Here is a 24,698-nt window from a genome sequence, read left to right as displayed (position 1 = left end):
GAACTGAGAGACTTTTTATTATTATTATTATTACTTTTTAAGAATACTGACAGATCTAAATTAGTGACTACTTTTTATATGCTATTACTGGTCTCCTGGGACTTGTAATTTCCATTACAGAAACCTGGCAGTGTTGCAAAGGGTGGAGACAGAATAAAAGTACAGTCAAGAATCTCATTCCATGTATAGCTCATCACAGGACTTGTAAATGTTGCACTTTTACTATGCATGTCACCACAAAGGTGACCAACAACAGGGAGAAAGTTTTGACTCTCTGAGGATTTGTCCAGGCAAGTTGTTCCAGAATATGATGGTTCCTGAATCCCAAAGGTCACCAACTCCCTTTCTGAAAGATAAATACTGGATTAATCTGGTGGTGCAGTTTCACATGTCCTTGGTAAAGGTGTTAACATTATTTAGAATGAATACTGCTGCCACCGTGTCAATTTTCAAAAAGAAAAAAATATGAATGAAAGAATTTATTTTAGCTCTGAGTAGTAGACCTATGATATGTAGTTGAATTCTTCTAAATTGATCCAGCAGAGGGCAATAATATGTCAATACAGTAGTTAGTACTCAAGAATTAGATGTGGGGGGGCGGGGGGAGGCGGGGCGGGAAAGAAAAGGAGAGGAGATAATAGATTTTTGAAAATCTTTTCCTGTATATTACTGCAATATAGAGTATACTGAAGCATAGAGTGCTGTGAAATCTTAAGGATTTTATGTGAATCATTGTAAAAAAAATACACAAATTGCATTATAACCAATTAAATTATTATTTTTATTCTATGAATACTAACTCCTTATATACACTTAGGATGCTCAGTTTTAAGATGGGTGTCCCACAAATTACAGTTAAACTCTTCTTATAAATAAATTCATGTTCTTCTGTGTCTGCATGTACATAGCCTGATCAAGTTTGGCATTTTCTAATGTTCATCTTTTTTCTCCCATGGCAGAGACTTTCTTACAGTGTAGAGAAACCCATTGCTGATGCTGCAAAGCTCTACTGGGTGTTTCTAAGATCAGAGGAATCAGGGGTTCCTGGTGCACTAATCACTGTGATGCTTTACACAGTCCTGTTCATCATCTCATCGACAGTGTTGTACCTTTACTTTCTAAGGTAGGTCTTTTTATCTCATTATTCCCTTAGAAGCTTAGGCTCAGGCTCCTTATCCCGTGAGATAAAATAAGGTGACATCAGAAAAAATGTTTCAGTGTCACATATCCTGAGCCTAAAACTGAAGACGATCAAGGTAAGGTTAGTTCCTGTAGGCACAGTGAATGAAAGATGGAGGTGTTTCTCAAAGGGAATGTTACTGATATCAGAAGTTTTGATATCATATTGATATCATAGTGTCTACGAGTCTCTGTTCCACTGGTTTCTAACAGTGGTGCCTGTAGTTACAGTTTAACCTCTGAAGTGTGTGTACTTTACATGTAAGTACTATTAGAATTCCAAGGTTAGTTTTTATTAGAAATAGGAAAACTTGAGAAAATTAGGTAAAGAAGTGCAAAATCTCTCTCCAAGTCTGTGACAGCCCCCAAAGTCCTACTGCCTTTGGATGACGCAGGACTTTTGATTTGATGTGAATGGGTCATAAACCCCATGCATGACATGACTTACTCCCAATAATCTTTCCTTGACTTTTGTCTATTAGCAATATTAATACACTTCTGTTCGTGATGAAATTTGACCAGTGGCCTTTCCAGCCACCTGTCTGGCACATATAATTAACTGTACAGGCAGCAGGGACAGGTGTGGGACACTGAAAGTAAATGAGAAAGATTGTCTAATTCGTTACCTAACAAAGTACTGAATGTTCCTTTGCATTCACTTCAACAATTACCAAGTAAGCACTAATAAAAATCTGTATGAAGAGGTAGGATCCAGGCAGATGTAAGAATAGCAAAGCTCATCATGCTCCTTCCATTTGACAGAGCCATTCCTCGATCTCCTTTGCACAAACTCCATTGCAGCAGGCAGAAAAAGATAAATGGCAATCTACATTTCTGCAAAGTATTTCAAAGCTCGTGCTTTCCTGGAAGCTGTACACAACTCCAACGAACTGGTAGTCTAGTTAATTAGTTTTTGAGATGTTAATGCCTTCTTAATCATCGACTTAATAGTTTTGAATAGCTTCATAAGTTTTAGCTGCTGTCGTTTATTACTCAGGAAAATTAATTTAAATTAAAACATTTGTAAGGCAGGTTTTTATGAGAATATTACCAACATCTTCATTGTCTGGGGAACAGGTGCGAGATCATCAAAGGTTCCTTTCCTTCTGGATCAATTTTCCCATAATGTTTTCCAATAAAGGGGTGGGAAGAGAGTGTTACTGGGGGAAAAATGTTGTCTTAGTACGCTGCATTTTTAAAATGATTCATAGCAAAATACAAAAGCTAAGGGAAGATAACAAAATCTGTTACAGTGCATAAGGTCTTTGAAGTTCTTTGCTTGATTACAAAATAAAACATTTTGAATACTAGAGAATGTGCAGAGTAAATTTATACTGTGAGCTTCTAAAATTGGATCAACTTATATCTTTTTTTCCTTGTCTGTCCACAGCCTAACATAGTGGGAACTTTGGACCTGGATAGGGCTCTCGAGCAACACATTATCCACTAATCATATCATTAAAACAATTTCAAATATCTTCAAGGAAAACATCAATTCATAACCTTAAGAGTGCTCACTAGATATTGACAGATTGGCTTATGTTTTTAAGAGAAAATAGTATGATAAGCAAATCAGTAATACCTCTTGGTGTAGGGGTATTCAGTATCCCCAGATGCTGTATCCCCAAAATATTCAAACATTACAATGATGCTGGACTCAGAAAGCATGTTTTTTGTCCTTAAAACCATCACATCCTTCTCTGTAAAGTGAACCAATACAAATCCCGAGGGATGTGTTCTGTGTCTCAAGAAACCCATCTGCAGGGAAGAGTTGGGTGGTAGAGTTGACACCATTGACTAGAATTACTCAGCCATTTAGCAGAATTGTTCAGTAGACTATAAAAAAGGGGATAAGAACTGTGAACTCACCAGAATGTGAAAACAAGTAGGGGAAATGTCTGTTTCTGCCACAGCTAGAGAGCATCCTGGAAGCACTGATTAACATCTAAGAAGTTACCAAAGTCAAGATAATAGGCATCTTCTTGTGTCTTAGTAAAACAGCATACCTCAGTAAAACTGGCTCTTCTTGGATAACTTGAAAGTCTGCAGTACATCTACAAAGGAAAGATATTCTAGTTACTTTATGAAAAAATGTAGTAGCATTTTTTGCAATTCCTTCGTTTGAATTCCACTAGACATTACAGTCAGAAATCTGTTGGTGAAATGTTTTCTGTGCTGTGAGAAAATGCAGACCTATTTCAACTGGAAGTGTCTGCTGAAGACTGTTTATGTCTAAATTTCCTAGTATTGAATTTTTTTTAAAAGTTTCAAAATTCTACATTTTTCAATGTTAACAACAGAATGATTTTAATTTTTTACAGCTTTTTTTTTTTCCAAAAAAGTGTGTGAAAGGCAAAAATAAGGGTGTGATAAATTGTTATAAGCATTCTTCTCTACAGTTTTTTGCGTAAATTTTTCAGAAGTCCGTTATTTTTATCTTACTGGATAGAAAGCCTTTTCAATTTTTTTTGCGTGTGTGTGTGTTTATTTTTAATACCATGTCTCTCATATCTCTAGGAAATAGCATCTGAATTTTGATTTACTCTATTACATTAGCAATATGAATTATTACTCTTGTAGCTGTAGAATCCATGTGCACATTCAAGAAGTGTTAATGTTCATGTTAAAAATTAAAAAAAAATCAAGTAACAGAAGCAGGCTGAGTACATTTGGGCAAAAGGAACAAAGCTGGAAGACAGGCTTCATGATTCCTAATTAATTCAAAGTTAATTATATTGTTTATTACCATGCACTTAAAATCTTCATATAGAAAATGTTTATGGCAGCAAATAGACAGTAATTTAACTGCATTAAATTTTGCTTCATTTAAAATAAGAATGTTACATTAAGTGAATTTAAATAAATGGTGAGGTCTTGTTCTTGTTTAGCAAGATAAGTGGCAAGTCATTGAAATTGCTGACCTGGAATTTCAAAGATCAGCAGCATACAATATCATTTTTCAAGATGAGCAGAAGGCCAGAGAACACACCAGCTTGATTACTAGTTTTTCAACTAAGCACAGGATAGTACAAAATTACGGGTCAATGTTCACAAAAAATTTGTACTAAAATGAACATCTAATGTAATCCAGATGTTAATAGACAAATGCTTCTTTAAAGAAGCCATACAATATGTGGAACTATACCATGAATGGCATTGATTATATATTTTTAAAAAATCTTCCATAATGTGTTTGAAGATGCCTTAGTATCCTTCTCTACCTTGCACCGACTTGCATTCTATGCTTTGTATTTTTTTATTTATTTTTCCTTAATAACCAGTTTCTTTATATTGTCAGGGTTACCAGCATCTCAATTAGGTTATCTTCCATCCAGTCTCCTCTTCTTACAAGGAAATCTCATACTGACATATTGGGAACTTAAACAAATTTCTAACTGCAACTACAAAATATGTTTCAAATAGAAAGAGTGGGGGAAAAAAAAATGTATGGAGAGACCCTTTGGAGCAAAACAGGTGATGTAAACCCCTAATGTGATGTTGAGCCAAACTGCCAGATATCAGTATCAGAATAGCTACTCCATAAGAGGAAACCCTTGGCTTTAGAGCTTAACCCTGAGATATGTACCCCACTTTGAAGCAAGATCTAAAAGCTCCTTTTGAGATCAAGTTGAAAAATTGCCTTTTGGTGCCTTTTGTTTTTTCTGTTCCACGCCAAATCTCTGTTTTGGGAGAAATTGAATAAACAGCTTATTGAGTGAGCTTCTCTGTAATTCCTTTGTGCACCGTAAGGTGCGACATAAAGCAACTGTAAATGCAAACTTCACTCTGATCTGGTTGAAGTGAACTCCAAGGGCTCAAGAAGCTGTGCTTGTGTTCACTCCCAGTCACCAAAAAATGAAAGATCTGTACAGCAGATCTGGGCTTTCCGTTGGCTGCAAAGTCACAGAGCAATCCCTGTGCTTCTAGCGACTACCCAGCTGGTCTCTGAGAAGGGTGGAAAAGTTAAGGTTGGCATCAAGCAATTGCTGAATTGAAGCGAACTATGAGTGTGGAAGAGAGTACAAAAAGAAAGACCTCAGTTCAATATCCAAGATTGAGATTCTAAATTTTCTGATCTTTTTTTTTTTGGTTTTGGAATAGAAGTAGAATGAAAAAGAAGCTCCATTTGAATTAAACAACAGTGTTTTGAAGTTTTAGAGTTCATCTAAGGCTAAAAATGTGACACTAGGCTTTTCCAAAAGCCTCACAATATTTCTTGGTTTCACCTACATTAAGAAATACCACACAGCAAGCCTTTCTTGTGGTAGAGAATTTTACTGTGTGGTGCTTATTCAATTCCCTACCACAGCACAGAAATGTCATAGAATAACAGAAACAACAAACTATATGAACTTTTCTTACATCAAGAGACATTTAGATTGTACAGGCTTCAGGTTTGGGGCTTTAGAAAATGATGAGTAGTTTCTTTTCTATATGATGTGGTTTCCCAATTATTTCACTCTGGCACAACAGGACTTCCACTCATGCCTAACTGAAGGTTCTCCATGTTAGCACTGGGAATAGTTTCCCAGCCCAAAGCTAAGAACCAACACAGTACATTCTGAAGAACAGAACCTTCTTTGAAAGTGATATGTTGTAACAATTAAAAGAAATTGCTGCTTGCAGTAATGTGATTTGACTCAAGTGTTGTAAAGTGTCCAGAGGGCTGGGAAGAAGGATTATATTTTGGAGAACTGGTGGGATGAAGCTCCTTCATTACATGAAGACCAAGCTTTAGACGTCCACTAAGGGGGTAAGAATACACTTATCTGCATGAAGAGTTCTTTCCAAAAAGAACCAAATGTGTCATTTCTATCCACAGGCTACATAGTGAGGGGTGGCTGTTGGATGTATTTCGACGCATTCATGGTGAAGAAGATATGTTTTTTGTTCCACTGGATTTAGAGATTTCCATTCAGGAGCTGAGCTACATTATAAAAAGAGCTGAGCAGTGGAGAGGAAGCAATGGTGAAAGAAGGATGGTGAGTGGCAAAGAGTGTTCAGTAAGAATCAATGATTCATTATTAAAATTGTTTTATTTCCTGGATATTGCATATAAAGAAATATATAAGGAAATGATTCTTAGGGGCTTTTTTTTCTTTTTTATTGAGAAGATAATTTGATGAGAAGGTTGTATGTCTGTTCACTGAACATCCTGAGGGTTTATAGTCTGCTTTGTATCTAAAGTCTTGAAAGCAACAATGATGGTAGGAATTATCTACATCATCTGAAGATTTCTGATTGGGTTACAGAGAATTGCTACATGTTCAAATGACAGTAGCATCCTAGAAAAGCTCTCAGCAAAATGGGGAGTCCTATAGACAATTTGAATCTGCCCTATGGAAGGGCGTGGATGGGGCTGACCAGAGGAGGGGACATGAGTATAGTGGGTCAGGAGTTGTGACAGTCAGTGTCTTTCCCAGCCCTTTCCTTCCAGAACTATCCAGAGGTGTGCACTGAGTTGGAACTGTGCATTGGGAGCTAGGGAAGGTCTGAAGTTGGTCTGAACTACTTTGGTTATCAAACAATTTTGCTTTCTTTTCTGTTAGGACACTAATCTAGTCCCACATCCAGACTGTGATGTGCAGGAAGTACATTTATACCTGTGTTTGCGAAGTGTCTGGTGTTGGGATTCCCTTTTACAAACGAAGCTTCTTGTCATAATAGCCTTCAGAGAATTGAAAAAACCTGTAGTTGTATGGTCAGAAGTCTGTAAATGATATATTCTTCCTTGCTCTCCATCCAGCTTTGCATCACCATTATTAATTACCATAGATCTGTCTCAAAACAGGCTCTTGAACAGTAATTAAAGTGCTCATCAACTGGATTAATACATCTATGACTATGTCTGAAAACATTGCTTTGCTCCACAATTCTTCTGCTTCAGTGTAAAGATGAACAGATTCTAGTTAGGAAGGAAATAAGCCCTCTTAGGCATGTCTGAGTTGCTTTTCTTTTCTAGACCACTGGAACAAGTGATTTCACATTAGGGTTTGCGGGTTTTTCAAGTCTCTATAGCTACCTCTGAAAGATCAGCAGTTTATATAAATATATAGCCTCAGTTGTCACTACTATAAACATCTGGCACAATTGTAATTATTTTCCACTTTTTTTCTTGATGACAGTTTGGACCCTGCAAGGAGAAATAAAAAGGTGAATGTACCAATTGAATGAAAAAGCAGATACTGAGTAAGCTTCGTTTTTCCGGAATTGCAGAGCACTAACCTGCATTTCAACAGGGGAGAAGGAATGCATTCCCACAGCCACTGACCTCAGATATTCCCACTTTTTATACAGATAGTACTTGCTTGCTTTATAAAAACAGGAAAATCTTTGTGTCTTTTTTTTTCCCCACTTAGAAACTTTTTGCAGAAAGTTAAAACAAAGCATTTAATGATTGGTTACTACTACTTTAGTACTACCTTTGTTAAATGTTAAGTAAGGTCAAACAAAAAATATACGGTGGATCTCATTTTACATGCCAGGACAACCAATACCATATGGAAAAGGTGGTGGATAAGGCAACTGCAAACAACTGCTTTTCTGTTTTAGGTACCAAGTACATTTCTGATGATATTAACAGCAGATTGTTTCTTGTAGCAGAGCTTAAAAATCTAAGTGACAAAAAAAAAAAAAAAAAAAAAAAACCAACAACAAAAACCCACCCAAACCAAAATGAAAAGTAGGAAAGGGTGGGGGTAAAAAACAAATGGAAGAGAACTGAAATGAAAATTGCATCTCTGTATGCAATAGTCAGCCCATAACTGACAGAAATCTGGAGTGTCTACTGCTAAAATATAGCATGGTACCATACTTGACAGGACATTATGTTATGAAACATGACCCATGGCTATGGACATAAAGTAAGTATCTAGTTTTGCTTCTAATATACAGTTTGGCATGTATGAAATGCCATGTTGAACGGGACCTGATCTTTCCCTGAGTTCCTTTAAGATGTGGACCCAGACTCAGATCTAGTTGCCAGAAGGGTGCAGTCAGGGAATAGAGAGGATGCTTCTATGTGGCATAGAGAGCAATGCCTGTTTTACTTCAGCAAAATAGAATGATGCCTGCTTTTACCTCAAACTTAAGATTCCAAATTTTTGGGTCTTATTCTGCCTATATCTGCACCAGTTTCTTGCCTTTCCTTTATATCAGCCCTAGCTAAAGGCAAAGCTGTGATAGTATCAAATATTCCTGTTCTCAATGGGTTGTACTACTACAGACAATATGAGCAGAAAGGAGTAATGAGGAATGAGTGAAGAAATCTGCATCTTTGACAGCAGTGGGATTCTCCCGTTTACCTCTCTGGGCACAGAATCTGCCTCACAATAGGTACAATCTGTGAATGGAGAATTCTGCCTCAAAATCCTGTGATATCCGTATGAATATTGTGAAAAATGAACCAACATTCTTCAGAAATGTGAAATCTTCCCCTTCTGTTCCAAGAGTTTGCTTATATTATCTTGGTAGAAAAAAGGGCCATTGGACCAAATCACATTTTTTTTTTCAACAAATCTAGGTTTGTAGTAAAAACATGTTCTGCTCCAGAAATAAGTTCTCCACATCTTCCTGCAAGACCAAGATCTGTGTTTTCAGGTCTTTTATGCTCCTTGGCATTGCAGATACTAATAGACCCTTTTTTCCTTCTGTGAATTTGCATAAGGTATTTATCTTGTCCCCTGCTTTATGTATGTCTAGTTGTACAAAGTAATCAGTATGGAAGACACATCACTAGGCCTTATTGTGTGCATTATTAATGTGTTAATTTTTAAATAAGATACCAAATTAACTGTGAGCAATTTTTATAAAGAGAAGCATGAGCATATCTTATATCACTCCATATAAAAAATATGCTTTAAATGGAGGTCATTCAAGTAAATAGTCAGTCAAACCTTTTGGAAAAAAATAGGTCTATGTCTTTGCAGTATTTTCTTGCTATTAACCATGTGCTTCTCATTTTTATTCCCTGGATTAAAAATTACCCCATAAATGGGTATTTTATAATATGCTTAATTTCCTTTTATTAAATTGATAAATGCAGCAGCAGAGGACACATTTACAGTATGATGAGAATTTAAGGTTATTGCATTTTATAATTTTTATATTGTTCAGAGAAGTGATTTGTCATTTGGGGAATGACATCCATGCCATCATTTCAAAGTATTTTTAGTCATTCTTTTGATAGGAAAAAGGTCACTTTCTGTAGACCAGGAAGACATCACTCTATTAAACTAATTTGCCTACATGCAAATTTTGTCATTTTTACCTCATTAACTATTTATCATAGAGTAAAAAAATATATATATTCATGAAGGGGCAGCTAGCAGCCTGATGGAGCTGGAACTAATATTTTGCAACTCTAATGATTTTTTGCATCCTTAATTAGATAGCATAAGGTTGATATGATTAGGTCAGGATGTAGTGTTTTTCATTAAAATACATTTTAGAAGCTGTATTCATAATCTGCCCTTGCAATTAAATAATGAGCCTATGAGTTTAATATTATCGACCCAATTATTATCCCATGGAAAAGTATACCTTAATAAATTTCTGCCGTAGGACCTTCATTAGCAACAAAACGAATTATATTTCCAGGTACACAGATTACATGGCCACAATCACATTTACACAGCAGTCTGGAATGCACTGTAGGGAGAGAGCCACCAAAGTCTGGCACAGCACAGAAACACACTTGATTATTTTGGAAGAAGTCATTTACAATGTATTTAATGAAGCAGGGTACGAAGAAGTAAAAATGCCACCTACAAATTCAGGCAGAAGCATTTGCAGAAACAGTGTCCTGCAAACCTTCTAGAAGGGAGGGGGATACATGAGCTCCCACCCTTCAGCCTGTTAACAGATAGAGAGACAGATGGGACAGAGCTTTATGGATTGGGTGGATGTTAACTGTGCATCAAGTCCCATATCTGGTCATATCAGGACCAAGAATAAATATCAATCCATTGATCCACCATTAATCAGTGTGATATTAGGATTTCAAAATAGCTTTTTCCCTCTTGGTAGATGTTCCTAAAGTGACAACGTCTTGTTGTTCTCATCAAGCACTTTCCCAAAGTAAACTAAGTGAGGACATAAAGTCGGGGGTTTCTTTTACCCAACCAGAAAAGAGAAAGATAATGAAAAAATAAGAAAAAGAAAGTATGTCTAGCAAAACAAATTCTGACCAAGGATGATTTCCTGTCGTGACTGAATTAGTTAGACATACAGTGCTCAGTGCACCATTTTGGTCATATTTAAAGCCTCTGAACTCTGAACTATGAAGGGAAAAATTTGACTGTTATCAATTTTTATGGGATTTAGACCTCAAGGTACCATCCCTTTTTGCAGTGGGACTTTTTGCATGAAAATACTGCTGACGAGAGAAGCTATACAAGCACTAAGCTGAAACACCACCAGGATACCAAGCATGGACTCCTTGCACGTAGAAAAGCTTTCTAAAATATGCAAGCTCTATAGGCAAAAGATTATGTGAAACTTACACTTCAAGTAAACCCTGATGCACAGCAAAATTATTTTAATGAGACAAGGGCTCATTTTCTAATTCTAAAATTATATTATAGCAAACCATAAAAAATTACCCAGCAGTAGTTTTTTGAAAGGAAAATATATTTGTAATTATCTTGAATGCACAAGATTACTTGAGGGCCTATTATCGACACAATTTTTGGTACCACTTTACAGTAATTTGCATTTATTACTCTCAGGCCAACTATTAATATGTTAATAAATAAGTCATTAATACTTGTTATTTAATTGCTATCTATTTATTCCTGTTCAATAATGCATTAAATACTTGTGAATAGTTGAGGGCAAAATCCTGCCCTTGCTAGTGGAATCAGCAGTGGCAGAGAAAAAACAAGTGTTGGACATGTTGGTGTCGCCAGAACTGCTGATCTGACAGAGCGTTGAGTGCTTTAACCATTCAGTGCAAGGAGGTGAGCCTTTCATTCTGTTAGAGGAAACCTTCTCAGTCTCTGCTCTAGCTAGTGAATATGGTGGGAGAACGATTGGTGTGTTTTCTGTCAGAGTGCTACTCTGAGAGGATTGCTTGCCTCATTTTGGAGCAAACTGATAATGTAGGAAAGGATAATGAGTCTAGGCCAAACACTGGGTAAGGATGAATCAAATAGATCTAATTATCTTAAATTTGATATCTGTGAAGTTTCGGGGTAAATTTTTCCCATGGACAAGTAGAAATGTTGCCATAGCCTTTCATGAAACTTGATTTCCAAGAGACAGGTGGAAACTTGCAGAAGCATTGGTTACTCTGGGCAATAGTAATAGTTAGATTGAGGAAAGATAGGTAGAATTGGAAATAATAATGTAGTTCAGGTGTGGGATTCTGAAGCAAAATTCAGCAAAGCACAATGTGATAGAAAGAGAAAAGAAAGGAAAGTTGTTTCAGAATTCTGGAAGATGACACAGCGATGCGAGGGAAATGGGAAAAAATTAGAAAAGAGACACCAGGTAAGAGAAGGTGATAGGAACAGAGTAGTGTTACTTTTGGTTGTACTAAGAGAATGCTCCTCTTAACAAATTAAGGATGATATCACCAAGTTAGAGATCACTGTGCTGCAAATGGGCAAATGAAAATACCTTGAGAGAGCAAAATAATAGAAAGTGTTAATTTTCTTTGTATTTGCCCACTCTTCTCTTTACAAAATCTTTCTGATTAAGAGTTATACCTTAAATATTTAAGTTCTATCTCATATACCTTGTATAATGTTTTTTAAATGGCTGTGGTGAAAGATAAGACCTTATAGCTGTGGCTTGTGGTTTCTTTTCCCCAAGTTATTTCCAGTGATCATTGAGAATCCTAACAATTTGTGAGTTCACTATTGAGCTTTTTACTAAGCGTAACCCTTACTGTAAAACTTTCTGAAGCCACTCACTGCAGATCTCCGTACAATGTTTCCAGCAATTTAGATTTTATCCAGAATCAAAAAGAAGGGTTTTTTTGTGCTCTGAGAGTACTATAGGAGATCAGAAAGAAGCAGCAAAGCCAGCTTTGAGCATATGCAGAAATACTAGCAGTAATATGGGATTTGATCTTTCAGCCCGTATGAATAAACTATTTGATTTATCTGGGATGAAACACAATCCGTTTACCAGTACCACTAGACTCTGCTACTCTAGGACAATTCAGCTCAGCAGATAGAGATAACAATCTAGGTAATAAGAAAAGTAATCTTTCTGCTACAGAAATTGTTGGAGAGAAAACTTTACTGGCTTTCAGTCAACAGCAAAACTTGTATTGACTTCATTAGGGCCAGCATTTCCATCTATCTGTGTAAGCAGAGGAAATGGGAGGAAATAGGGCCATGTCTCACTGAACTTCTATGTGATCTTTAATGTCAGATACTCATCTGGTGTAAATTATTGAAGGCAGAGTCTATATTTTTTTGAATATTGAATGGAGATTGAAAGTTATGAGATGAGCATAAGGAAAGCTCAGTCCACTGATCAAATGTTAGAAGAAATAAAGCAAAACATAAGGCCAGAAAATGAGTGTAGCGTTCCATGGTCTCTAAGGTTTAAAATAATATCAGTTCTCTATGAAACTTTGAGGCCTTCTTTGAACTGTATAGGATCAAATGGACTGGATGGCTCTGAAATATTTCACTTGCTGTTTTCTTAGTGTATTTAGTTCAGAGAGAGGTGAAAAGAAAAAAGAGGGCTGAATGCACTTGGAACAGCCCATTCTTCTGGCTACATCCAGGTACGTCATTAAAATCTCGCAACAGTTGATTATTAATTTGTCACAAATTGTGTGTGCTTCATCTGCTGCAGTAAACAAGGTGATACAGAATAGGTAGAGAGGTTCTTTTGCCTGGGTAGATATGTCTGAGAAGTGAAACTACTTAAATGGATGTCCACACAAATAATAAATTACAGCAATGATAGAGTGGATATCATCAACAACTAAACCAATGAAAGTGACTTTAGAAATTGAGCCTGCAGAGTAGAACTGTGCAGGCCTTTCTTTTGGCCATGTTGTATTCTATCTTAAGAAAACAAAAATTAAAAATGGATGAAATAACAAACAAACTAAGGGAGGTAATCTGCTTTGAATTTGAAGCTCATATGGCAACAAACTAATAGAATTTTAAACAGATAAATTCTGCAGAGGCATAGTTATGTACAGTGTTTCTTTTTTTGATTGTCACTTGATATATGATAAGGCTATACATTGAAAATGAAATGATTTAGTCCAATTTGGAAATTGTTTAGTGAGGTCTATAAACACAGTCTTGTTCTTAGAAAGCATGTCTTTTGTTTCCATCTTCAAGAACTAATTTGTTCAAGTCTCATTTGCCATCCCTATTATATGCGCAATATAGTATTTCCAGAGTGAATGGTAACAAATCATTTTAATCCTATAATCAATACATGAATTATATAAAGGCATTAGTGCAGATGGAAAAAAATTAATTGTCTACTGACATCCTTCTGATTACTATACTGGCAGAAAGGTGTTAATTTCTGTAATACTTCAACAGATATCCAAACTGTTTTGTCAGAGAGGTTGGACAGTGATGGAGGAGGAGTACACTTAACTGTAATTTTTGTAGTAATTCATGGGAAGCTTTATTGACACGTGCTAATGGCACTTGATTGCCCTCAAGAGGTTTTCACAACAGAACTCTGCAAGTGCCACATCAAGGTTTGCTCAGTCAAGTAGTTTTTTTCTCCTTGCATCTAGATAATTTGTGACCACAGGCAAACTTTTGAAAATCCAAGGTGGTTTGCAACAATCCATTGGGGTGAATCTGTCATCAGCTGGCTGGTACAGATTGGTGCACTAATGAAGAGCAAGCCCTTTGTGTTTTTTGTCATTTCTGTGCAAGCAATCCATTTCATTTCTCCTCAGTGGCAGGGCATGTTATACATCTCATCCCATATAATCTGACTTACATTATGATTTGAGTCATACACATCCTTTCCACAGAGATTAATTAGCAGCAGATTTTAAGTTTGCAAGTGAAAATATGATAATTAGTTTTCTTGGAATGCTAACATTTCAACACTTTGGGTTCTCTCCATCTTTGTCTTCAATGAAGCTGCAGTAAACGAGCACTATTTCTCTTCTAAATCAGACTCTTGTGAGGTTTGAAATACAGACATTTTCATCAAGCTGGATAATTTCCATACAAAATTTACTAGCTTATGAAATATTGCAAGAGTAATTCATACAGCAAATCCCTCCTCCTCCTGGAGGATGAAGTATGATGTGAGCAGTTCTGAAAACCCCCAGGATAGTCACTTATTTAACAACGGTGATTTCTATTCTTTGTAACAAAAATCAGCTGACTCCTCATTTTTGCACAAAATAGAATTAGCCAATAGGTCTCTTGTACAGTAGTTGGGTAGTGTTATAAGCATGGTTGCATTAACATCTTTGACTCTTTGCTGTCATTTACTCTGTTGGAGCGTATAATTCAAGTAACGCATTGGTGCATACAGTATCTTTAAGTCTAATAGCTTAGCATGATTTTGAATAGAACTTGCTACTTACCTGAATAATGAGAACATTCAAAGTTAAAATAGTGACTAGAAATGTTACATGAAAGATCGACCCTGATGATTTAAAGACAATGTAATTGCTAACAGATGGGGCTTAAGAAGAAACTCATGCTATAGAGAAGTTATTGTATTTTTGTGAATTATAGGTGGATGTAACTGATTAAAAGACAATATTTGCTTAATTATTTGTGATTTATCCTCCTTAATTTTGTATTGAATTTTCTTTTCTTTTTTTATTTTTTTGCCATTATATGATTTTCAAAATCCTCAGTCTTCTATAATTATTGAGTCTATCTCAGCTTCTCCTTACATTTTTGGCATTACTCATCTTATGAGCTTGGGCAGGGTAGTGTAGATGCCTGTTGATCTGGGCAAGAAAAGGGGAGTAATTCAAATGCTTCTGCCTATATTCCAGTTTTATCTAAATCACAATGTGGTTATAAGCTTGCATTTGCGATTGCATCAGGTGCATGTGCCGATTATGTATATAATTGCAAGTATGTTTTCACAGATTGGCTTTTAAGTTTTTTGCTTAAGAGGAAATGGGTCTACTAGTGCATTGTTGATTGTCACACAGAAGTTTGTTACCAAAGAGTGAATTACTTTAGATACAAGTGCATTAGAGAATACTTGAGTAATGTTATAAAACTTGTGCTTCAATTATTTTGTTTTCTAGTAATAACTTTTAAATGTTCTGGGACCAAACAGTACTTTTTTTCCTTTAAATACAAAAATCCCGCAGCCACATCAGGGACTTCTGAAGGCACATAGTAAAGTGATTTTTCCTGCCCAATGAGTGGGACAGGAGGGATATAGCAAGAACTGAACAACTCTTGGCTGCATATAAGAGTAGCTGCAGGAAAGCCTATGTGAAGGCTGAAATCTTGCCTCTCTGTATCTGTCCATACAGTGAGTTTATCAAAGGTGTACCCTTGTTTTCAAGTCTGTATGTGCCTGCCTTATTCATACCTTAACTTGAACCAAAATAAATTTTGTGCGTGAGTTTACAGGTAAATTTTTGTCTGAAAATAAGTGTGGACAGAGCGTACATAGTCTTATAGAATTCAGTATGCTTGTACACACTCATATATCCTGGTTTAGATGTGCCAAAGGCTGTGACCACAGAGTGGGCTACAAAACAGAGCTCTGGTACAAGATTTGAAATAGTCACCATTTCAAGCTGAACAGAACTGCATGCTGAGTTAGGTTTCCTCTGATGACACTTGACAGCTCCAACCAGAGCTTATTTGCTAGGGCTTTCTGAAGGGACCATGAATTTCTCATCCACTACAGTTTTTCTGTCTTAGTGATTATCAAGCCTTCTAAAATAATAACTATTTCCTGGGTCTGTTTGAAATCTGGCACAAGTGTCTCTGAGGCCAGCCAGCGAGACTTTGTTGTTGCATGCAGCCTTGTTTTCTCCCGAGCCACAAAGTGGGAGAGGAAGCTATGCCCCAGGGAGGCAAGGTTGTAAGGAATTCCTGCCGACAACAAAAAAGAGAAGGAGGCAAATTGACTGTTTTATTAGGAACATGATCTGTAGTGTTTTTCATCTGGTGAGGAGGTTGTTGCATGCTGATGAATATGGGTATCGTATCACAAGAGTGCTAAAATGCCCCTGAGCTAGTGTGTTTCTTCTGCTCCCCTTCAGCAGCTCCTACTATCCCAACCACTGACCTGTGAAATGTGGTCACATCCTCTGGATTTTTCATGTATTTTGAAAGCTGTGCTTTTCATCCTGCAAAATATTACCCTAAACAGTTAAATGGGAGTTATATGTACAAGGATATGAACATTAATATTAATGGCAAATCTGGTAGGTCAGGTGGTCAGAAGGGGTATATTTAATTATGCCTTTCAGGTAATATATAAATACAAAAGGTTTCATGGGCATACTGTTTTAAAACTTTCTCAGTTTTGTCCAAAATAGAACTAATTTTGATAATCAACATTTCTGAAATAAAATCCTGAACTTTTCATGGAGGTATAGCAAGATGACCAAGAGAAAAGGAGACCAACTTCTACCTTTGGCACTCTCTGAATGAAGATGTGGCCAGTCTTTGAGCCTAACACCTTGGTGCTAATGAGAACAATTCAGACAATGTACTGTCCACAAGAATTCTAGAGCCTCTTTTGGACACCTCTGTCTGTGCCTAACAGCTCTGAGATCTTCTGAGGTGTTTATCTTCCTCTACTGGCTGGATACAGGGCCTGATTTACACATCAGGCTCCCTGAGTATGGCCCCAGGTGTGTATCATTCATGCAGTGACACAAGCATCAGCATGTTGCAAAAAGTTTTGTTATACAAGGTACAAGGACCAAATGTCCCCAAAATGAGAGAGTAAAAAGGAAAGGGCACCTTGAGGATCTGGTCTTCCCCGTAGCCCTTCAGGGGAATTTATCCGGACAGGGTAATCAGGAAGAGTTATTTAAAAATAGGAAATTGCAGCTGGTCAGTTAAAACATCTTGGAAGGTTCTATGCCTGTCAGATAAACAGCCATTAAAATTAGCACAATGGCCATGACTTGAGTAATTCTTTGACAAATCAGTCTTCCTGCATAGAAAATTATCCCATCAGAAACAATCCAAGAAGTGCTAGCCTGCAGGCCTGGAGCTTGAACTCCATTGTGGCATAAAAACCTCCTCAGCTTTTTTTTTTTTTTCTTTTGCAGCTGAGATTACCCGTTTAGGTCTTAGTTTAGACTTTTTCCCAGATCCCCTCTTCTGTATTAATGGGTCTTGCCCAAGAGAGCAAACCTGACAACTGGATCCTTACTTCACTAGCTCACAAAAAAGAATACTTATTTTAACTTTACTGAACACATTTAACAAGAGGAAAATATCACAGTAAAGGTAGAAAGATGTTTTCTGTCTCTTTCAAAGTCAAAATAGACGGAGGAAAAAAAATACTTGATAATGTCTTGTTAAGCTTTTTTTAGGATTACTCTACTCTTTCTCTTGATTAATTCCTCTTTGCAGAAGTCTGATGGGCTTAAAATAAACTAAAGGCTCGTGAACCTGGGAGCCTTAGACCTCCTGCTGTTAAGGAAAGGTTTATAGAGTAGTTTCTTTCATTACTGCTTTATAAATGGCACTGTTGGAAGCAATGTGTACTGCAGCTTGAACAACTTGTAGAATGTTAGATGATTTGCAGTTTGAGAACTAGTGTCTTTCAAAGTGGCTTTTGAGGTGGTTCATATAATATTAGTTTTTGAAACTGATGGGAATCTTTCCCCAATAAAAAATGTTATTCCACTTCACACTCAAGTCTCACTGTGTGTATGCAGACCTTCACAACAACATACAGTGAGTGCCTTTGACTTTGTAGGTAGATATGACTATAATAAAACCTATGGAGAGCCCTGCACAATTCATCAGGTGTTTCTATAGGTTGAGAACTTCAGAACCTTTCAGATGCTTCAGCTGAAGCCTGAAGCATGCAGCAGACCTTGCTGGTTCTATTTTCTGTTTAAACAATAGCACTACATTTGGAGCAGTGGCATTACATACAGCCTCTAAGCCTTCCTCTATGGGGTGGTCTTGTGATCTTTGCTGCTGACGTTGTCCTCTGTTTGAAAATGTCTGTGGTGTCCTCAAAACCTCACTGCTTGTCCCAGTTACAGAGATCTTTTGAAATGGGAAAAGGTCCAGTGCTCATGACTTTAAAAGTGTCTGCTTAATAGCACCATAGCCTCTTCCATTACTATCTTCTTCTAAAGCAAATTTGATGCTAGTTCCTGTGGAATCTGAGCATTCTCCTGTCTTAGGTCACTTTCTTGGTACTGTGATTGCCTTGGGCTTTCTTAGCTGTTTCTGATGTTTCTTGTCCTCAGCTATGTGGTAAGCAGCAAGAGACCAGAATAGCCTTTTTCTTCTCTGTCTGGACAGACGTGCTCAGATTACCGTGGTGGTGCCAGATCTATATGGTATGCTGAGGTGGGTGAGGTTAGGGCATCATTTGAGAAGCATTCTTCAAAGAAAATAGACATACAAATGGCTGAAGCACTGTCTGTGGCACAGGTACAGGGTAGTACTCATAAAAAAGAAGCACTGTGAGTACTCATGAGTGGACTTCACTGGTTACATATGGGTATTTAAGAGGGAAGAACAGACATCCTGAAGAAAATGACAAAGTGGAGGCTCAGGCAGCCAAGAATGAGCATTTCCTAAGAAAAACCCACCCCACATGTCTGGGAACTGCTGTAAGGAAGAGGCTTTAAACTGTCTATTAACTGAGAGTGAGACAGCACATTAACCAGTGAGAGAAGAGCAGACCTGATGAAAGTCTACTAAAAAGCTTGATGGAGAGTTGAAATGTCCGCTTCCTGCCATGGAGGCCCTTAGTTGTGTTGAGGCAGAGGCCAAGGTTGCAGGAATCTGCACAGGCCATGCTTTGTGGCCTCCTTGCCATGGAGGCTTTTGCTAAAACTGCTCAGGGCACACAGTTGGATGTTACACTGTGACTAACAGCAAAGGAGGCCCAGGAATAGTAAAATATTCAAAATATTTTCTTGTTTGTTTTTTACAAGTAGAAGTATAAACACATGTGTGTGAGTGAGAATGAAATCACAGTGCATTATGACTGTTTCGGAGCCTTTACCCTCAATTTCCTCTTGCCACATTTACACTCAGAAATACGGGCATGTGTAGCAAGATTCTTGTCACTCATGTATGCATCCAGCCTGAGGAGCTGTAATAAGCCTTTAAGTAATATGGGGGCAGTTTTTTCATTGTTTGCAGCGTATCATTGGTGTTAATCTCTTTGTATACACTGTTAAATACTTGGAATCAATCCATCGGATAGCTCCAATGTATATTTCTGATGAAAACTAGCACAGACAGAATGAGATTTTGAGGGGTCAGAGAAGGGGGAGGGGAAAGAGCAAAGGCAATGACAAGCAACAAACAAATAGCTTCGAAACCAAATGACAATAACAACATCCTTGAGTAAATATAGCGTTCTTCTGCTGTGCCCAAACTGAGGCACTGAAGAGGGTATGCAATTAGATGCAAGTCATAACTTTTTTTTTATTTAATAGAAGTGCCTGTAAGTTTTTATTTCATTGTCCAAGATGAATGCAAAGCACCACAAAAATAAATGAGACAAATTTAATGAAGAAACCCACCCCAAACCTCTTTGCTTTTGTGCTGATGATGATGCAAGTAACTGTGCCTGTTTTAAATGTCTGGAGTCTGACTCTCGTTTATGTTATTCTGGCATCTTGACAACACTTTGCCATGGGTATAACGATGTGCCAGATTTGTGTATAAATGCCTGAGTGCACAGAGAGTGGAATTTGTGATTTTCAAACCTGATGGTGCCCTAACCATGAGGAGAAATAGCTTGTTCTGCAGTACATTGCTTCATCTCTGAACAGCAAGGGTTACTACCGTCATTTGTTGAATGTGTAATAGGATTTAAAGATGGATTAAGCTAAATGTTTTGGCTTTAAAAGTTTGTTTTGTTTTGTTTTTCTTTATTTTCAGAAAAGAAAGCCTCTTTCTTTTCTGCTTGCACAAAGAAGGTTGTACAGTTTAAACAAAACCTAATGGAAATTCTTGAATGAGGCAAAGATGCTGCAGTTCAAATACATTCATCCTGTTTTTGTGGTGATGTGGCATCGTCACGACTGGAGTTTGTTGTTCCTTTTTTTGGTTGATGTGTAGCCAGGCAAAGATTCTGACTTAAAAGCTTAGGATTCAGATTTTCAGCCCAAGCTTTTTTGAGAATCATTATCACTGCAATTGGGCAAGAAGACATTTTATAAAACAAACAAACCAACACAAATAAACACAGCTCACAGTATTTATTCACATTTTCAACCTCATGATAATTTTGTTTTTTATAACTGTGTTAAGCAAATGAGGATGAAAGTTACCATAGGTCATAGGCTTTTACTTATTTCCCGAGAGGCCCTAATACTTTCCTTTTTTGTTTTTTATAAGTGAGTAAAATTTGTTTCAGATACTCAGTGCGTAACCAACCATTTTTGTAAACTCCCTAAATTCAGAGTAATAACAATTCAGCCAACTAATATATGCCTTAAGTGGATTACTAAGGCATGTTTATGTTCAAGCTAATCCTATTGTAATGTAGTTCTTTCAACTGGAAGTTTTCTTCTCTGATCTGTGCTGAATTTTGCTCACAGAGAGAGTGAGGAAGTGAGAGAGGAAGGGAGGGAAGGGATAATAATTGTTCCTGAAGATGCAGACATAACTTGTCTATGCCTGGAAGTTCGTTGCTCCAAGAATTCCTGCTGCCTTACCATCACCCGCTTACCTTTTTTGACCCTCTCAGTACAAAGTTATCAGGAGAAGCATGTGGCAGATACTTTTGTGGCTGGAGTGGCACAATGCCATCACTCATCCCTGCCACACAGTTGGTCAGATCAGATACAATTCCCATGTCTGCACTGCTACCTCTGGAAGGCATTTTCATCTCACACACAGTCCAGGGAGTTGTTGCTTTTCAGCTGGAACGATCTTAGAAAATATAAACCAGAACCATATCACTGCACTGCATTATTCAAATGAGAGGTCATATTACCCCCACTGATGTAAGCAGGGTTGCCAAGGTCTAAATGAAGACACAACTTGGCCAAAGGTCTGTTTCTAATGTGAGGTTTGAGGGCTGGTAGGTCTTGCATCTAATATCAAACAGCTGCAAGACAGTACCAGTCTCCTTTGGAAAGTCTGCACATATGTCTAAAAAAGTCTTCCCCAGACAAAAGCATAAAACCCAACAACCCCAAATTTTCATGTATTATTTAATCCTCACCAGCAGAAAGCTGAAAGTATAATTGCTCATTGTTGCCTGCTTTTTTAGTTTGATTTCCCTGTATGAGATTATTTAGATACATTAAAGCATGCTAAGATATTTCAGCCTAATGGTCATGCTGCTTATCCCCCTGCTGCTCCCACTCACACACTCAGACCCCTCAAGGGCCTTGACAAAACGGAAATCTCAATTCTTGTGTCATTTGCACCCCTGTAGATCTGTGGCAGTTTCTATTCATTTGCATTTACTAACAGAATGCAAACTCAACATGTGCATTTGGTGTGATATTAGCACAAGAAAAAAAGATAGCTAGTTTGTTAGTCCTTACAGTTTCATTTTGCAGTTCAGCTTTTGGTGTCCTAGGTTTACATGAGAAGACACTTTTATAACTTTAATCACCCAAGAACTCAGCTGCAGACATAAATATGAATACATCACTCCAAAACTGTTAATAGCCAGTAAAGTATCCTTTTTCCGAATTACTGCCAAGTTTCAAAAATGCATGCGTCATCTTATCACGTACTATACATTAAGTGTTGGTCATGTAAGTCAGATCTTCCCTATGGGTATTTTAAATTGCTAACATAGCTTTTTGGAAACTCTTTTGTAATGTTGTTTATTTGCCTTGGTTTCTAAATCAGTGTGGTTGGTTTAGACATAGAACATAGCAGTGTAATGAGTATTTCCTTATTCTTTGCTAATTTTCAGACCCTTACCTGAACAAGAAAGAAAGATCAAGCAATTTGATAGGTGATTGAGTATCATATGCTGTCTAAACTCTCCATTAAATCTGTAGTAAATTTACAGCATGCCTTTTTTTTTCTTTTTTTTTAGTTTATATCCAGTACAGAAATTGAGCTTAATGCAGCATCTAACTTAACCATGAAAGAAGTATGATTTCTTTATTTTTTTTGTCTGTCAGGTATTAGCTGTAATAAGCTTAAATGTTTAAGATAGCAATCTCGAAAACTTTGAATTTGTGCATCTTCCATCCTTTATGATTCTGTGATCTTCCTTCCATTGTACAGTTGTAGTTTCATACTTCAGCTAACATTCTCCTCAGGGGAGGTAGTCCCTTATTTGTTGTCTTTGATGTGTCAGCTCATTGCAAGGCTTTCCTTCTTCTTGAGACCAACTATCTCTGCTGTGCTGTAATGATGCTCAGTGCCTCTTTCATTTTTTCTTCCAAAGTAGTGAGAGGCTCTACCAGCAGCCACACTCCAAATTCCCAAATCACCAATGGAAATGTGAAGACATTAGGCAGCTTGGCGCACAAGAATTTACCACGTTACTTCTCCCTGGGACACTGTCTGCCTGGGGACTTTTGTGAACATTTTTCTTACATCACGTCTGAGCGTTAGAAATAGAAGATTTTGGTGTGCAGGTGAAAGCTTTAAATATAAAAAGCACTATCTCTGAAAGTCATAGGTAGATAAGTGGATCAGTATACAGTCATATATTACGTACAGACTACATTTGTGAAGTACAAACAAGATGTAAAGAAAAGACAAGCATAGGAAGGTTGACTTTTTAGAAAATAGAGCTGTAATATCTTGTAGCTCAGAAGATTATAGTAGTATTTCCAGACATTCTATTTCAATGAATTATTGTACATATAAAGCCAGTTGCGCTGGAAGTTGGAGAGACCATTTATTTCACAAATACTGTGCTATCCCTTGTAATGAAAATGGGACTTTGGAAATGATTACATCACGCTTTAGTTTTCAAGGTAGATCCAGTTCCCAGGGACCAAACAGGACACAATAGCACTGGATTGCTTGCAACTATGTCCTGTGTAAAAGTCTCTATCATCAGTCCATGTCCATGCTTGTTGACACTGGGATTTCTTTGTATCAGAGGTAAAATGGGATGGAATAGGGTCTCGCATGGGTAGTTTCTGCTTCTGGGTTGAGCACTTCTGCTCTTGTTGTCTGCAACAGCAGCTGCCAGCCTGGCTTGTTGGGGTTTTGCTGTAGATGAAATAGAGAAGAAAAACATCTCTTGATCTAACTGGTACTTGCCTGCTTTGCTTATGCCTTGTGCTGTTCCTGCTTCAAGATGGCAAATAGTCTGGCATTCTTAATTAGTGATTCCTTACCATCATAGCCTGAACTTTAATTCTTAAGGTTAACTAGAAATACATGGTGCAATCAGCTGGAAACAGATTGAATAAGAGGAGAACCTAAAAGACTACTGATCCTCCTGTAGCCACAAAGAAAAGATATCCTTACTGTGAATGTACAAGGATTCATAAATATTGCTTCTTCACCTTACCACGCAAGAGGGATCTCAAAATATTTTTTCGCAGTTATTTACCTCACAGTATATTTTAACACTGCAAAAACACTGAAGAATTTCTATTCTCTCTGTTATGGCTTTTAAAGTTAATGTTCTTTTGGCACTATTTCCATAAGTGGACTAATGCATCTTTAAAACCAAACCATCAGAAAGCACTTGAAATTGCAGATGTGTGCTGGGTGGTTTTGGATTTTATTTGCATGGGTCTGACAGTCCCCATAAGACATGTAATGAGAAAAGGAACCAGCAAAGTGATGAAAAATGGTACAGAATGTTCCTTCTGGTTGGGAGCTCATACTTTCACATATATCAAAAAACTGGTGCTGTCAGCTGGATTGAGTTTAGGCAATCAACATACAGAAATCAGCTTTTTTCTTTGGTGCTTACAGTCTATGAAAAGTATTGGCTAAGTTTTTGGTAACTGCTGACTTAAGAAGGCATTAAACTGTTCTTGAGTACACTGGTACCTTTTCTTCTTGAATACTAAAACGATTTGGTTGGTGCTTTATTATATGCTTAGCATTCTTTTGATTGATATGTTGTTCTGCTAACTTGGGGAAATGTTCTGGTTACAGTTAAATAACACTGAATTATGTGGGCATGATTCACTTCTGTGCTGCTTTCACTTACACTAATTTTACATCAGCGCAGCTCCATCAGTGAAGCTACACCAGCATCAAAACATCACACAGACCTGCAAAGCAAAAAAATGGAGTAGTTTTTAATGAAATACGGAATTGATTTGATGCACTGAATTAATATAGAGTACATTTTAGTAGAATTTATATAATGATACAATTCCCACTGTGAGAGGCATAATGTTTACCTAAAGCTGAAAAGGAATTCTGCCTATGCTTTGAAGTTATGTTGTTGATAATTTCCTCCTTTGAATA

General features: G+C 37.2%; 1 protein-coding gene across 1 annotated transcript in view; it reads left to right on the top strand.

Annotated features, from left to right (window-relative positions):
- The window catches only part of LOC136058885 (uncharacterized), an 83,025-nt gene that overhangs the window by 37,006 nt on the left and 21,321 nt on the right, over positions 1 to 24,698 (top strand). Inside the window, exons 6-7 of the mRNA XM_065752669.1 lie at positions 960 to 1,123; positions 6,002 to 6,161. Of these exons, the coding sequence (XP_065608741.1) occupies positions 960 to 1,123; positions 6,002 to 6,161 (324 nt within the window). The remainder of the gene's footprint in view (positions 1 to 959; positions 1,124 to 6,001; positions 6,162 to 24,698) is intronic.

This window comes from Cyrtonyx montezumae, unplaced genomic scaffold (genome assembly GCF_038088225.1).
Source record: "Cyrtonyx montezumae isolate F1298 unplaced genomic scaffold, pur_monq_1.0 scaffold_8, whole genome shotgun sequence".
Taxonomy (NCBI): Eukaryota; Metazoa; Chordata; class Aves; order Galliformes; family Odontophoridae; genus Cyrtonyx; species Cyrtonyx montezumae.
This window is presented reverse-complemented; position numbering and strand designations above follow the sequence as displayed.